This window comes from Aptenodytes patagonicus, chromosome 17, assembly GCF_965638725.1.
Source record: "Aptenodytes patagonicus chromosome 17, bAptPat1.pri.cur, whole genome shotgun sequence".
Lineage (NCBI taxonomy): Eukaryota > Metazoa > Chordata > Aves > Sphenisciformes > Spheniscidae > Aptenodytes > Aptenodytes patagonicus.
In genome coordinates this window covers 824,833-839,909 of record NC_134965.1, presented here as the reverse complement: position 1 = coordinate 839,909, position 15,077 = coordinate 824,833, and the positions used below count along the sequence as shown (strand labels likewise).

Sequence of the window (15,077 nt, the reverse complement as noted above, 5' to 3'; positions counted from 1 at the left end):
TTGTGCAAGAAGCCCAGGGTGAGCTTGTGTTTCTGGTGAGAAATTCCAGGCAGTGCTTCTCCTGTGACCGTTGTTCTCTTGCTCTTTGCAGGCTGAACTGACTTTCAGTGCCGGGGACATTATCACTGTGTTTGGGTCCATGGATGATGATGGATTCTATTATGTAAGTACAGGGGTTGGGAAGGTCCTGTGGCTACATCTGAAATCGTTGGAGTCCATCTAGTGGCAGGAGAGCAGAAATCAGGGAACAAAATATTCTGCTTTTGGAAAAAAAAATAAACCCATATCTGCTTAGTGCAGGGCAGATTGTTTCTGGCAGTCCATGCTCTTCCTGTAAACTCAATATCCAAAGGGTTCTGAGTTTATTTCTCGGCATAACTTGACCGCAGGTTTCCCAAAGCCTAGGATGCATTTTTCTGTACGTACATCATCTGAATCAGCATCTGCTGTAAGCTGATTTGTCACCAAGCACTCAGACTCATGGTCTCTTCCAGGGCAGGAAGCTAAAATGGTAACATAAAAATAAAAATGTATGATGACCCCCATCCAGCCATATTTCAACACATCAACTTCAACAAGCACTGGTATCTGTTTAATTTACTGTGCATACTTGGTGACTGTGCCTGCCAACGAGCTGTGTGCTAGACACAATCCTTGGCCCTTGGATCATCCACCTTTTCCTGCACAGAAAGCAGTGTGCCTTCACACATCAAAGTTGAGGTTCTGCTCCAGGTGAAGTCTGGAGGGGATCACTGTGAATGTTTTGTTTGACTTCTTCTATAGTGTTGGCCAAACAACATTGCTGGGGTTGTTTTTGTCTCACCCAACCACCTGCTGTTGAACTGGAGACAATTTTTTAGGAATACAGCCGAGCTTGGTTTGCAGCTCTGGACCTCAGTGAGCATTGAGGCAGTGCCTACAGGACATTGTACTAGTAGTACCTCATTCTTTAAAAAAATAAATAAATGCCAGAGCAAATCAAAGGCCTTTAGAAAGCTTGTGGCACAGTCATATTTCAGTTGCTTCCAGGATAGCAGTAGAAATTTTTTGAGTTTGTAGAAGTGACCATGTTGCTGGAATACATTTGTCATGGCTTGCTGCCACCTTTTCTTCCTTTACTCTCTTCTGTGTTTTTTGCCCTCTGAATTGTTCCACGACTAAGCAAGAATGTGAGTCATGAAATTTGCTGAGTATCCTTCCAACATGAGTGTGTTTCTGGGCTTCTCTCAGACCATAGCCTAGCCTTCTCTGCATGGGACTGCTCCTCTATTTATTATTTCTCCATCAGCCGGGAAACCTGATGTGAGAACTGAATGTTGATCTTGCAGGGAGAGCTGAACCAAAAGAGAGGGCTTGTCCCGTCTAACTTCTTGGAAGCTGTAACTTTGGATGGAGGCATGGTTGAGGAACTTAATTCAAAAGATAAAGAAGCTTTTCCGCTGAGTGCTGAGAGCCAGGTAAGATTGTGTGACTCTGCATAGTACAGACACGTGAACTGTGATGTGGCTGGAGACTGGGCATTGCGCAGCATGCAGCATTTGATGGAATCATTTAAATTATTGCATGCAGCTCAGTTCATCCCATGGGAGATGCTCAAAAGTTTAGAAGGCAGTGCTAGGAGCTCTTCTTGAAGACTTACCCATAGTGCAAAAAGAGGCACAAAGCAACAAGATCCACTGGGGCCTCAGTCTCATTACGGTCAGGTGAGCAAAGAGCATCCCAGGTCCCACCAGCAAATTCTTTAGGTCCACAAAAGGGTCAGTGGTGAAACTGTGCTGCAAGCAAAGCCATTCAGCCAGCTCCCCAGACGCATTAAATTCTCAGATATCCTCATATCCATGCCAAAGAGTTCTGAAGTTATCGACACCCAAACACCAGTGCTCTTCCACCCATCCTGAGTTAGATATATCTTAATCCAGTCCAAGGTGCTTCCAGATAAATTCAAAACACACTGGGGAGTTTCCCAAACAGATCTGTGGGATGGATCCTAAGGCTTTGAAAGCATCCCACAGATGCAGGGAATTCAAAGGTTGAGCTAACCCCTTGCATTATGTTGCTGATACTCTTGAAACGAATGCTTAAGCGGGAGATTTGGGTCATCTGCCAGATTCAGTCAGTCCTCAATGGGTGAGGCCAAAAGTGTAGCACTCCCTGGTCACTCCTGGACCTCATATGCTGTGTCATTCTAGAGAGTGGGACGCAGGGAGGGACACAGCTTGGTGCCAGCTCACATGTACTCAACCTTCAGTTCTTCTTGGGAGGTTATTGGCACCGTCAAATGGAGCCAGACCCATAAAAGTGTGTAAGAGCAGGCCCAAATTTGCTTTGAGCCAGTCCTTAAGGAAGTATGTGGCCCTGAATCCTCCTCTGTTGAACTTTCCACTGGTGCCACCATAGCTTTCCTGCTCTCTGAGATGTTCCTTGTCCTATTTTTCATGCTCAGCTCTTCCTTTTCTCTGTACCCACCTCCCATTTCTATCTTCAAATGCTGCTTGATCTCCTTTAGGCTTCACCTGCAGCCCCATCTCTTGCTTCCAGGCATTTCAACCTTTGTGGGTACAGGGTCTGCACTACAGCCTCACTGCCTTCTTATGAAGAGCAGGTGGCAGGCCTGACTCAGAAATAAGGTTTGTGGGTAGCTTGCTGGATCATCTTATAAACTCAGAAGTTGTCTGGGTCCCTTGTGCCTACCTGTTTAGGATACTCGGTCCCTTTCCTCACAGCCCATAAATGCTGGTCCATGCTGGGGAATCACAGGTCAATAAGCTGTTACTACCAAGGTTTAAGAGCCCTGAGGTTACACAAGTCTACCTTTCCTGGGGTGAAACAAGCATTCAGAGTGGGTTTCCTTCTTCAGTTTCCCTCTCGAAATGATTTACTCTTCCCAAATTACTCATCTGTTGGAATAGAGGGTGCCAAAGGAGACCTGAACCAGTAAAATTAAAACAGATTGAATTCATAGCGTAGCTTATTACAAATCTAACCCTTCTCTCTGGCATCAACCAGCAGCAACAGGGGCCTGTTTCATATGCCAGGGGTCGTTATTCCAGCCCCAGCCTGGGTCCTCCCAGAAACCATGGGGAAATTCAGGTAACCTTCAGGACTCGGAGAGCTGATCTGCCACTTGCAGATGTGAAGGATTTGGCTTAGCTAATGGTGTTTTATTAAGGGCAAGTAAGAGAAAGGAATTTGGCTGATAAACAGGGTAACATATAAAACAAATCTGCCCTTATTTCAAGTATTCCTATTTGCATCCCTCTCTTCTGTTTTACTGGTGAGGAAACTGCAACACCAGTTTGACCTGCCATGTCCCAGGCTTTGTCACGGGCCTTACAGAGTAACAAGGTCCTGTCTGCTCTGCTGCTGAGCAGGCAGCACGAGCTGCCCCTGCTTGCTGCCCCGCAGCTTGCTGCTGCTCCACTTTCTGCTTTTCACTGATGCTGGGTTCAGCAGTGGGTGACTGTTCCCCTGCACACAGTAGTTTGGCCCAGATATCCCTGGCACGCTCAAGGCTGTAAGCTTTTTTCCTATGGTTCATGACACCTTTTTTTTTTTTTTTTTTTAACAGAAATGCTTTTCAAATGTGATAAAAACAACCCATATAAAATAGACATGTTTCAGGCTTGCCTGCCCTTCAGACCTTTCCATTTGTCTCTACTTCTCTCTGCCAGAGATCCAACAGAGCTTCCCCTTGCATTGGCTCTAACTTTGGGTCTGCAGAGCAGGAAGCTGTTGCCTTAGGTCAGGATCGATCTGGTAGTTTTGGTACTTGGCTGGTCCATGAGCTGCTATTCTTCATAGTCTGAAGTCTGGGGACTTGGAAAGTTCAGCTGATGATGATTAAGCCAATTTTATTTCAGTGGAATCGACGTTAACTATCTAGGCATGACTTTGTGTTGGCTGCTTCTGTGTAGTGACAGACTGCCTCCTGTCCTGCTGCCTCCCTGCTTCACCGGGATACCTGTCCTGGGTGATTCTGGCTTAGCACTCTTTAACTATGTGCAGTCCTGCCTCCTGCTTGTGCTTTGCAACCCGGATCTGTCTAAACAGCTTCCAAATATGAAGGGCATGTTTGTCCCCTTTTAAAAGCCCCCTTTACATTTACCCTGCTCATAACCAGACTTGTATTAGTCAACTACATTTAAGTATGTTTAGTGATTACCGAGGAGAGACAGAACCTGACCCCACTGAGTTTTTGGCTCTGTCACAGCAATGGCAGCATCCCTACCTACAGGCAGAACACCTGATGGGTACGGCAGAAGGAATACCTCCTCCTCTAAAACATACATACTCTAAGGGCCATCCCTGAGCTGGAATGAGCTCTCACAGTGATACAGCCATGCCTGGGGCTTTCCAAACTCCAGCGACATATTCACTCCATAGAGTTAAGGAACTTGCTTGTTAAAGTGTGTTGTTGGCGTATACAACACAAACAGAAGCACCTTTGCTGCTGCTGTTTGGGATGGGGGGAGTGGGGGGTATGCAAAAAGTCACCAAAGGCAAAAGATGCATGGCAGCCTCTGGAGAAGTGTTGTTTGAATCTTCGGAAAGACATCATGGCAAAACAGACTCCCATCAAATTTGCCAGTCCCAGCTTGAGACCTAACACATCAGGGGGCATGCGTATGCACCATGGTATCCTGGCAGAGCTTTGGACTTGTATTAAAGCTAGTTCCAATCTTAACAGAAGCTTCTCCAGCATGATCAGGAGTGATTTTTAAATCACTTGTAACTTCTTGGATTTGATGTTTTCACCCTGTCTGTTCTTAACATTTCTCTTCTTCCTGCTGCTATGCCAAAGGCCCGAGAATAAGGACGATTTACTTTCCAAATTGAACTGGGGAAGGTGGATCATTTTGAATTATTTCTGAGTAAATCTTAAAATGATGGCAACTGAAAAAGGTGAAGCAGTTTAACTGTCAAACGGACAACATTTGGGGATTAGATTAAGCAATAAAAAATACAGCACCAAGAGGAGTATCCAAGAAGTTATGGTCACAAGCTAGGGCCCTGAAACGTTCATGCTCACCAACTTAGAGCAGTTGCTTTAATGCTGTGGCTGTCAAATAATTTTTTTGCATCAGTAATATGCAGTTTCTGTCAAAGACTGATTGTAAAGCACCTTCAGAAAGTGTTTGATTCTAATTGATTTCATGTATTTATTTCTGCCTGTATTATGCACCCGTGACGGTTCTTTTCTTCAGAGAATGAGGAAGAGAAGAGTCCAGTGATAGATATGAATGATACATAGAGAGAGAGAGCAACCATGTAAGTCTGTGTGAGAAGACCTCTTCAATCTCCCACCCAGCCTAGCATATTAAAGGGTCCTGCACCTGTAGTTTACTCCTTTTCTTGCTCGTAGTTTGACAGGCTGGTTTGGGGATCTGCTAGCAAGTCCACCTTCAAATCCTCTGGTGGCAGACCTTTACCTGCCAGATTGGTTCTGTATTACGGACAAGCCATGATCTGTTGAGCACATGAAGTGCAATTGTTTGGAACAATTATCTGGTGGTTTTGGGGACTGTGACAGGACTGTGCTGGATATTCAGGTTTAGAAAAGACCTGCTTTGTAATTCAGCCTGGCCCTTCTACCACTGTTCAAGCACGTCAACAGCCAAAGCTTCGTTTAGCCTTTGCAAGATCCTGCTCAGGCTGAGCACACCCCATATTCAGCCTGTGGTTTTTTTCTTCTTGATTTTACTCCTTCCTGAGTATAGTTCTGAAAAAAACTCTGCACGCCATCAACTTAAAGTAGTAACATTTTAGTCCCTAAAATCAACCTTGTGTGGATAATTGTTCTGTCTGATAACACTTAAAGAAACAATTTTGGGGCTGGGGGGGTGAGACCCCTGGTTTTAGGGGGCAGTGGGAGCAGATTCGTGTTTTTCTTAGGTTCAAACATTGTTTTCCTGAAATTGTGCGAATCAGTAATACCTGAGACAGCACTGAAAACCGCCCCCTGAAAACTAACATGACTTTTCTGTTTATCAACCCTCATAGCTTTTATCAGGATCTTGACAGAGCAATTTTTCCTTCATGTTTCTCTTAGAGAAGAAACCCTAATTTTAGTATCATTTGTCTCTTACCAGATGAATCTGTGAACTGGTTCTGTTGCTTTTTTGCCATATAGAGACCTCTGAGAATATCTGCACATACTTGTGTGTGAGAGTGCCTCTGTGTGTGGAAATCTGCCTGGGCATCGTATACCACAGCTGGGAATCAGCAGGACTTTCAGCCACAAAGACGGGAAACTGCTAGTCACTTCCTTTTAACCGTTCGATATTTGCTAATGACATTGATAATGCAGTATCCTTATTACAGTAAATAATTGTGACATTTGTGAGTTGGTCTGGGTACCTGCCTCTCATTTTGCATGCAGTCTTTCATGCATAGCTCTACAGGAGAAATTGTGTAAGGTTTGTTGGGCCACTTCAGATCTGCCCTAAAACTGTCCCGCCTTTGCCAGAAAAATGGTTTCCAGTGGCGCATGGGCACCAAGCCTCTGCTGCCCTGGCTCCACAGGGGCCTTTACATCGCTCCCACATCCTTTGGGGCTGCTGAGCCAGACAGCCCAAGGCCTGAGCTTCATAGGGGAGATCACTCACTGCATGTTGGTGAGACCCCTTCTGATGTTAGTCCAATGCTTTTGTGCATTTTATCCAAGGATTCTCCGTTGCATAACACATAAACAGTTTCTGGAGCAGAACCCAGGGATTCTTACTTTTTGCACACAGCTAACCCAGTAGGCTACCAAGTTAGCCCTCATCTGGCTTACTTTTTCTCCTTGCCTCCATAAATCTTGCATTACTGGCTGAAAATGGTTCATCTAGATTCATTCAGATTTATTTCCAGACTTCTCAGACCTGACTAGCACTTGGGCCATCAACACCAAGTGTTGCACCTTGCACGGGCGTGCTGCCAGGAGATACAAAGATTGCAGTTGACGCTGCAGCATTAGTTGGAGGAGTAGACCTTGCAGGCAGAGTGCAGCTTTCACAAGGGCCAGGCTGTGCCATCAAGCCCTCTGCAGCATGTCCTTGGCAGTAGCTGGCCTTTCAACACAGTGTTGCGTATCTGGAGAGTCGCAGAAGTGCCTCTGTAAGTGCGTGGAACCAGATTTCCAGGTGAAAATGGAGTGTGAGTTCAGGAAAAATCAGCCACTGTATTGTTTACTGTAAGGAAGAGAGGTGGAGAGGAGTTACATCTCTGTCCCTGTAGCCAAAGACCTTTAGCTCAGGTAAGAGAGAGTCTGATGGCACTGTCACTTGGGACAGTTTAAAGTGATTGCTGCAAGACAGTAGTTGACTCTCAACTTTCTGGAGTTAGGAGGGGTCATATATTCACACCAAGACAGAGCTCTCTAAAAGTCCTGTACTCATGTCTGCTCAGGACTGACTTGATAGATATTGCACGTACTGAGGGACTCTAGGGAAGAGGTTTCTGCTCATCTTGTACCAGAAGTGCTTTCTTCCTGCAGCAGAGTGAAGCAACTGGAATACAGCAGCATAACTTCAACCTGTGAGGGGAGGAGAGGTCACAGCCACTTTTTGTGCTCTTTGTCACACAGGAGGTGGGGTGCTGAAGCAGCAGTAGGGTGATAGAGCAGTGCTGCTTTTGCTTTTGACCCCAGGAAACTTTAAATAAACTAACCCACAGCACATAAAGTATGATTGTGCTGTAGCTACAGCAGTAATGTTATGTCTGTGCATCTGCTTGATTCAGCAGCTTTCCCCAGGCGCAGTGTGGGACCAGGACCAAAGCACGTCCACTCCTGCCAGTGAACTGCAAGCAGCTGCTGTGATTCTCACACATTTCCTGTGCAGGGCTAATGTCTTTGCTCTTCAGTAATGCTTCCACCCCAGGCAGAGCATCCTGCTGCCGGTGTCACTAACTCATCTTCCCTGTTGGAGCTTGTGGCTGCTTACACACCCTTAAGGAACATGCACTTGACTCTCCCTGACTTAGTGGGACCCAAGCAGAGAGATGATGAGGGCATGATATTTCAACGTGCCAAGGAAGAGGGCTCTTCCTTGGCACAGCTCCAGCCACTGTCATGTTGTGTTTTGGGTAGTGCCAAGATAGGATGTACAGATGGGAGCTTGGAAGATGCTGGTTTGTGAAAGCTGTGTGGAGGAGAAGGCAGCGGGACAAGTGCTCTCCTAGGCCTCAGAAACCCAGAGCCTCTTCCCTGGTGAACTTTGCAGCTTCTTGGGAAAGCTTGCCTTGCCAGATCAGAAATGGTCACTGTCCGGACACCTAAGCCCAGAGAGAGGAGATCATGGAAAGAAGGCTGCTGCTGGGAACTGACCTGCCATTAGTATTTTGTGAAGAGGAAACTGAGCCCAGGACTAGGGCACTTTCTGATTTCTAAAAGCCCTTTCCAAAAGGAGCAGCATACAGTGCATCATTTGGGACTGTGGATCCCAGGTAACATTCTCAAATGCTCAGGTGACTTAGGAACACGTGTCAGTTGCTGTGTGCCACTTGACCCAAGACTTCTCCATGTCTTGCTCCATCATGAACTTTTTCTCCATTATCGGTGCCACTGCAGAGCATCAGACTTTGCTTTCTGCCCCTCCTGCGACTAGATCTGATGGATGGTGAGCAGCCTTGCAAGACTCCGGATTTCTCTTACCATGACAGAGCATGGCCACTGTTGCGGAAGCCTCCCAGCTTAGCCAGCCTCCTTGAAATTCTGAAGGAATTGCCCTTGTTCTTATTAGGTTGGTTTTTTCTTAATGTCCTGCCTTCTGTCCCAGAGCGTGCTGGGAGCCCACCGGGCTCCCCTGGCCCAGGCAGCCAGCAGGCACACGTGGATGCATCAGTATCTATCCATCCGTGCTCTCAGGAGGTGCTTCACTTACAGCGTCTTCAGCTGTGAAGCAGCGTCTTTCACCAGGTCTTCAGTGGGGCTTTTCTGCTGTCCTGTTCTTAGCCCAAAGTTAAGGAATTTTCAGAATGTCTTGAGCTCAGGCAGGGTCCGGGTAGCGGGTACAAAAAAGTTTAAATTCACTGGAAACTTCCTAACTGGATCTGCAACTGCATAGAGGAGCTGAGCCTTGCAGGGTGAGGGACAGACGGGCGGGGAGAAGGCGGGGTTCTCTGGCTGAGGTTTACGTTGGCATGATGTCTTTCATCAGCTCTAACTTCTGCTTTTTTTCTTTTGTTTTCTCTTTTTCCCACTCAGTTAAATCCAGATGGGTCTGTTGATCAGAGCGACTCCTCACCAACTCCTCCTACTCTGCCACCTTCCTGCCTTGTCATGGGCGAGCAGTGTCCAGAGCAGGCATCGCTGGCCATTCTCAAATGCAGTGATGTACCTGGTCAGAGTAAAAAGAAGAGAGGCTTCTTCTTCAAAGGAAAAAAACTCTTCAAAAAACTTGGGTCCAGTAAGAAAAATTAACAAGGGATTTATTGTTCTGTAAAGACTGCCTGTGCAGTCCACACAGTGACTGAAAATTCAGGAGAAGCCCTCTGCAATAAGCTGATTAGAGCATTTTCATAGGGAAAAAGTATATGTTGAGTAGAGAAAACTCTTCAGTGGGTCTGTGAGCTGTGGTCCCTGCTGAGAGCCCAGCCGTGGGTGCCCACCCCATGTGGGCAGTGGGTCTGAACAGAGTGTCATGGCACTGGGGTGTGTGAGGCCTCAGCTCTAGGATACAGCTACCTCCACAGTAGTGTGTCCTGCTCCATGCAGCCCTCAATGCACCGGTTCCCTGTAAATATTTTAATTTAAAAATTATATTCTGGCTGTAAGTTAGCTAAATGGCTTTTCGCAGCAAAGCCCCGGCCCCTTAGGAAGAGATCCCTTGTACTACACACCCTGGTATTTCTCTGGTCCAGAGGAGGTTGTGTCAACTCCTTCACTTCCTGCAAAGAAAATTTGCACTTTTCTGTTCCCATGAATCCCCTTTGCTGTCTCTGGGCTGACGAGTGAGTTATTTGTACTGTAAACCTGTAAATATGCAGCTGTGCCTAGGAGCATCCCACACTGCCTCAGTCGTGTTGCAGCACGAGGATTCCCATGGAGGAAGGAGCAATACCCTGAAGGGGGTCGATACTTCTGCCTATAGGGTGGGCGGCTGTAAGCTGCTCTTGGCTGGTTCACCTTGACCACACACTGGCTGGGGACTCCGCCTTATTTATTTATTTATTTATTTATTTATTTATTTATTGTCTGCCTCTCTCGCAGTTTTATTTGGCTGTTTCAGTGGGCTGCTCCTGAGTTGGAGCATGTGGAGAGCAGAGCTGGGGATGGAGAGTTTGCAGCTATTTTCATATGAGATGATGTGTTCCTTGAGTTAAGACACATCCCTTTCTAAGCCACGGAGAGTTTTGTACTACATGGTTTCTATCCTTTTCGGTGTTTCTTTCTTTGCATGTTTCAGTGGGGTACTTGTTTTGAGAAGGACAGTTATGTGAGGTACGTGAATGATGCCAGCACAGTGTCCACGAGTGTTGGTGACACCGTATGTTTTTATTTAATATCAAATTTTATTATAATAAAATCTATTTTCACAAAAATACATTTTCCTTAAAAAAGCAAAAGATCCAGTGATGCTTCTTCTGGGGGGGGGGGAGGGCAGAGAGGAAAATGATACCAATCACTTGCACCTTGAGGATGCTCCACAGCACTTCATATAGGAGCCCGCCTTTCCTGTGATCATGGTGTGAGCTACCTTCTCTGGGAGTGAAAAGTCTCTGCCTCTGCTGTTTCAGAGACCCAATCCTGGAGGAGAAAGCACCGAGGAGCAGTTACACGGTGTTATAGTGTGCCTGAGCGCGGTTACACCATGTCCAGACCTCAGCTGGATGTGCACGTAGCCCTGCTGCGCTGCCCGGGTGGCTTCATGCAGCATTAGTCCCTGGATCTGGGCACTGGACCCCTTCACTGCAGGTGCCACCGAGCCCGGGGGGAGCTGCACAGCCAGATTTCTTCCCGCAGTTCTGTTCTCTGCTCTTCGGTGTTACCTGTATGTGGGTGCTCCTGGATATGAAGTGAAGGGCATGGGGCTGAAGCGGCTGTCCTGATACTAACGCCTTCTGCCGCGGGATTGCAGGTCAGCAGGGAGGGTTGCTGGGCCCGAGGAGCACCCGGGCCATACAGCTACACTCATGCTTCCCTGTTGTGTCGATGTAGCAGAGCAGTGAAAGCAGCATCGGGTACGGTGGCCACATCCAGACCGCAGTGTTTCATTCCCTGACGATTTCATTTTTAGAATAGAACAAAAGTTAAGAGGTCAATGATGGGTTTTGTTAGAAGTACAGCTTCTAACTTTGTTAGAAGTACAGTACTTTTGTTAGAAGTACATCTGAAACACAAGTTTCAGATGCGTTGGTGTTTTCCATTTTTTAATTGGCTCCTCCACAGCGAGCCACCTTCAGGCCAGGCTGGAAGCACATACCTGTGGAGACGATTTGTGTATCCCTTGTAGATGTTGGCTTCTCTTCATGCTGTGCTGACAGGGCAGGTTGGCTGGGGTAGACCAACTCTGCAGTCACTCTGTCTTCTGACACAGACGCTGCTGTGCTGGGGTGATAGGCTGAGACGATAATCTGCTTTGTCAGAACAAATGGCCCCAACGGAGACCAGCTCCACCACAACAATCTTGTAGGTGGAATCCACAGTCCACTTCCAGGCTTCCTAAACATCTGATGCAACTTCCAGGGAGTCCACGTGCATCTTTTGCCAGCAGTGACTGGTCCTGTCCAGCCGGCAGGACCTGTCCAGGCACCGCCAGCAGCTGCTCAGAGGTTGTTGCAAGGGTCTTCTCCCACATTTCTTACCCAAGAGATTAACAGCCTACTGCTAGGAGACCTGAATCATAGAATCATAGAATAGTTTGGGTTGGAAGGGACCTCTAAAGGTCATCTAGTCCAACCCCCCTGCCGTGGGCAGGGACATCTTCAACTAGAGCAGGTTGCTCAGAGCCCCGTCCAACCTGACCTGGAATGTTTCCAGGGATGGGGCATCCACCACCTCTCTGGGCAACCTGTGCCAGTGCTTCACCACCCTCAGCGTAAAACATTTCTTCCTTAGATCTAGTCTAAATCTACCCCCCTTTAGTTTAAAGCCATTCCCCCTTGTCCTGTTGCAACAGGCCCTGCTCAAAAGTTTGCCGCCATCTTTTTCATAAGCCCCCTTTAAGTACTGAAAGGCTGCAGTAAGGTCTCCCCGAAGCCTTCTCTTCTCCAGGCTGAACAACCCCAACTCTCTCAGCCTTTCTCCATAGCAGAGGTGTTCCATCCCCCTGATCATTTTCATATCCTCCTCTGGACCCGTTCCAACAGGTCTGTGTCCTTCTTGTGCTGATGGCTCCAGAGCTGGAGGCAGTGCTCCAGGTGGGGGTCTCAATCAGTGCTATGCCTAGAGAAGAGGCTTTGCTACCTCTGTGTCTCCCAGTTTGGCGTTGTTCTGGGGACTGCTGCCCTGTGCAAAAGTCTAAATGTGTATTATCAAAAATGCCATTATTATTATTATTGGTGTTGATTTTTGTAGTGCCACCATGGCAGACACACGACTCTTGGGCTACTCGATGTCCAATCCTCCTGTGTGGACCTGCTCTAGCTGCTCAGTTCTGCAGGGCCTCAACCCTGTGTGGTCTCTCTGATGTGGCAAGAGAGGGGTGGAGATGCCGGAGGCAGACTGAGCTTTCCTCTGGTCTTGCTAGGAGTTGCAGTTTTTCTGCCTGTTTGCCTAGAAGACATCTGGAACTGAACAAAGCTGCTGTCTGTGGCATCTGACCCCAAGAAAGGAGAAGAAAAAAAGTGGTTTTCCCCTCTCATTCAGCTGGAACAGTTCAGCTGGATGATACTCTTTATATGCTTCAATATACTTTGGCTAAAAGAGGGAACAATAAGGAAACCCCAAAAGCTCTGAGGCCAGACCGCAGGTGTTGGCTCTGTACCTTGCTCTTACGACTCATTGAGTAGCTGATGCCTCATAGTCCCATCAGTGGAAACGTGGGCACCTGAAACTGCGATCTGCGGTGTTATGTGGGGCTCTGCGAAGGCCACTGGTGCGTAAATGTTGGGTCATTTAGCAATGTCACCCTAATTCAGCTGGTTCCCCAACACCAGGCAGGTTTTACAGCAAAGCTGAGAGATGTCTTCTTGAGAAAGGTTTAAGACCTTCAGGCTTTGGTGGCTAAACACAAAAGGCTACAAGAAACAAAAAAATAAGGTAAAATGCAAATATAATCTAGATACCCTCTGCTTTTAATTGCTGGGCTGTATCCCAGGTGTTGATGGCACGTCTCTGCTCTGAGGCACTGTTGCTTGCATCAACATATTCTTGTTCCCTTACTCTAGAGGAGCAGCACGTGGTCTCTTCTTTGCTCCTGAAGGTGGTGAGCACAAGGGCTTGGCACTTGTGTTGATGCTCAACAGAAGGCTCACCCAGATACACAGCCTTTCCCATACACCGTTATCTGGGAGCAGGGTCACAGGCCCTGCGGAAAGTGAACACATTCAAGAGACAAAGCATCTCTCAAAACCTCCCACTTTCATGGTTTCTGAAGTAGTTTTGAGAGCAATTAAGTAAGTTCCTAATTGTGAAATGCAATTATCAGCACAGATATGCACTAACTGTCTCACTAGCCTTTGAAAAATCCTTATCCTCTTCTAACCGGTGAGCTGCATCGTACAGCAGAGGAAGCACACAGATAATGGCTTCGAAAATCTGCCAGCTCTGCCCCTTTGCACAAGAGCAGTGCTGCGCTCGCCGTTGTGCAAGCAGCTGGTGGTGGTGGCACCTCAGGCAGATACTCCGCTTCTGTCTCAAAACGTGCAGAAAGGTGCGGGCACCTCCTGAGTCTCTGGTGCCCCCCCTGCCCACAGCCGGGCTACCTCGAAGGCCAGGAGAGGTTGCTCAGGGTCTTGTTCAAGTGAGCGCTATCTCCAAGGATGCAGATCCCACCCCTTTTCTGGGCCCCGTCCCAGGACTGCACCACTCTCATGGGTGGTTTTCTTACGTCTAATGGGAATTTTCTTTGCAGCACCACGTTCCCATTGCCTCTCGTCCTTCCACTGTGCACTTCGGAAAAGACTCTGGCTCTATCTGCTCTATAGCCCTCCCATCAGACAGTTGAAGCCAATAGTGAGGCTCCCCTGAGCCTTCTCCCCTCCAGGCTGACCAAACCCAGCTTTCTCATATGTCCTGTGCTCTAGGGCTTCCCTCCAGTTTGCCAAAACCTGTCTTGGACTAGGGGTCTGCAAACAGGACCTGTGCTCCAGGCGCAGCCTCACCTGTGACTCACTGCAAGAATTGCAATTTGCTTTGCAGATTTTCTTTAAAGCACTGAAGGACCAAGACAGTGCGTCAAAAGGTACGGCTCCACCTGCAAGTAGCCCAGCTTCGGGACGGGGACACCTGCAGAGTCGCTGCTAGAGGCACTGTACAACCACTGCGGTTCCTGGAGCGCCCCACGCAGGGAAGAGTTCAGCTAATAGACATTCATTTAACCTACCCCGGGGGAACACTGGCAGAGACTTGGGTGCTCTCAGTCTGTGCTGCTGCACCAAGGAGTTTCTGTTACTGAAGGAAAAACACAATTGCAATGCGCAATTAGTGAGGAGTGAGCTGAGGAGGAGCGCTGGTGAGCAGCTCCTTTGCTTCTCTGTACATCAGCTTGTTCAAGCACATCATTTGCCTGACCCAGCAGTATCCCACTGCCCTGCCCCATCGGCACAGCTGTAACACGACAAGGATTTGTCCATCAGCTAGATTTGCACTCAGACAGGGAGAGGGTCTTTGGCCGGGGGAAGAGGTGGTGCTTTGTCAGATGAGCGCCCAGTACAATGGCAGTTTGGGCAAGGGTGAGACCCTACCTGAGCTGCCCTGTGCTCAAGATCAGCAGCTGGAGGTTGGTGAAACCTGTTCAAACCATCATCCCGGTTCCTCCTCCTGCTGCTCCTGTCTACGCAGGGAAGTGCACAAGGACCAGCATTCATGGACCCTTCCAGACCACAACAGGGACACAGGGCAGGGCGGATTAGGGAGGTGAGATGGGGAGTGCTGAGCAGAGCAGACACCCTGTAGAGCTGGTGCCTCCATAGGTGGATATGAAGACATCTTT

General features: G+C 47.9%; 1 protein-coding gene across 8 annotated transcripts in view; it reads left to right on the top strand.

Moving 5' to 3' along the window:
- The window catches only part of TSPOAP1 (TSPO associated protein 1), a 73,211-nt gene extending 62,679 nt beyond the window's left edge, over nucleotides 1-10,532 (top strand). For 7 of the 8 annotated variants that reach the window (XM_076355003.1, XM_076354999.1, XM_076354998.1 and 4 more), the window contains 3 exons: nucleotides 92-163; nucleotides 1,329-1,457; nucleotides 9,188-10,532. In XM_076355003.1, the coding sequence (XP_076211118.1) occupies nucleotides 92-163; nucleotides 1,329-1,457; nucleotides 9,188-9,403 (417 nt within the window). In that variant the 3' untranslated portion in view covers nucleotides 9,404-10,532. Of the gene's footprint in view, nucleotides 1-91; nucleotides 164-1,328; nucleotides 1,458-5,204; nucleotides 5,269-9,187 lie in introns of all 8 variants that reach the window. The other variant, XM_076355000.1, reaches the window with a different exon arrangement.
- Nucleotides 10,533-15,077: the final 4,545 nt, after the last annotated feature.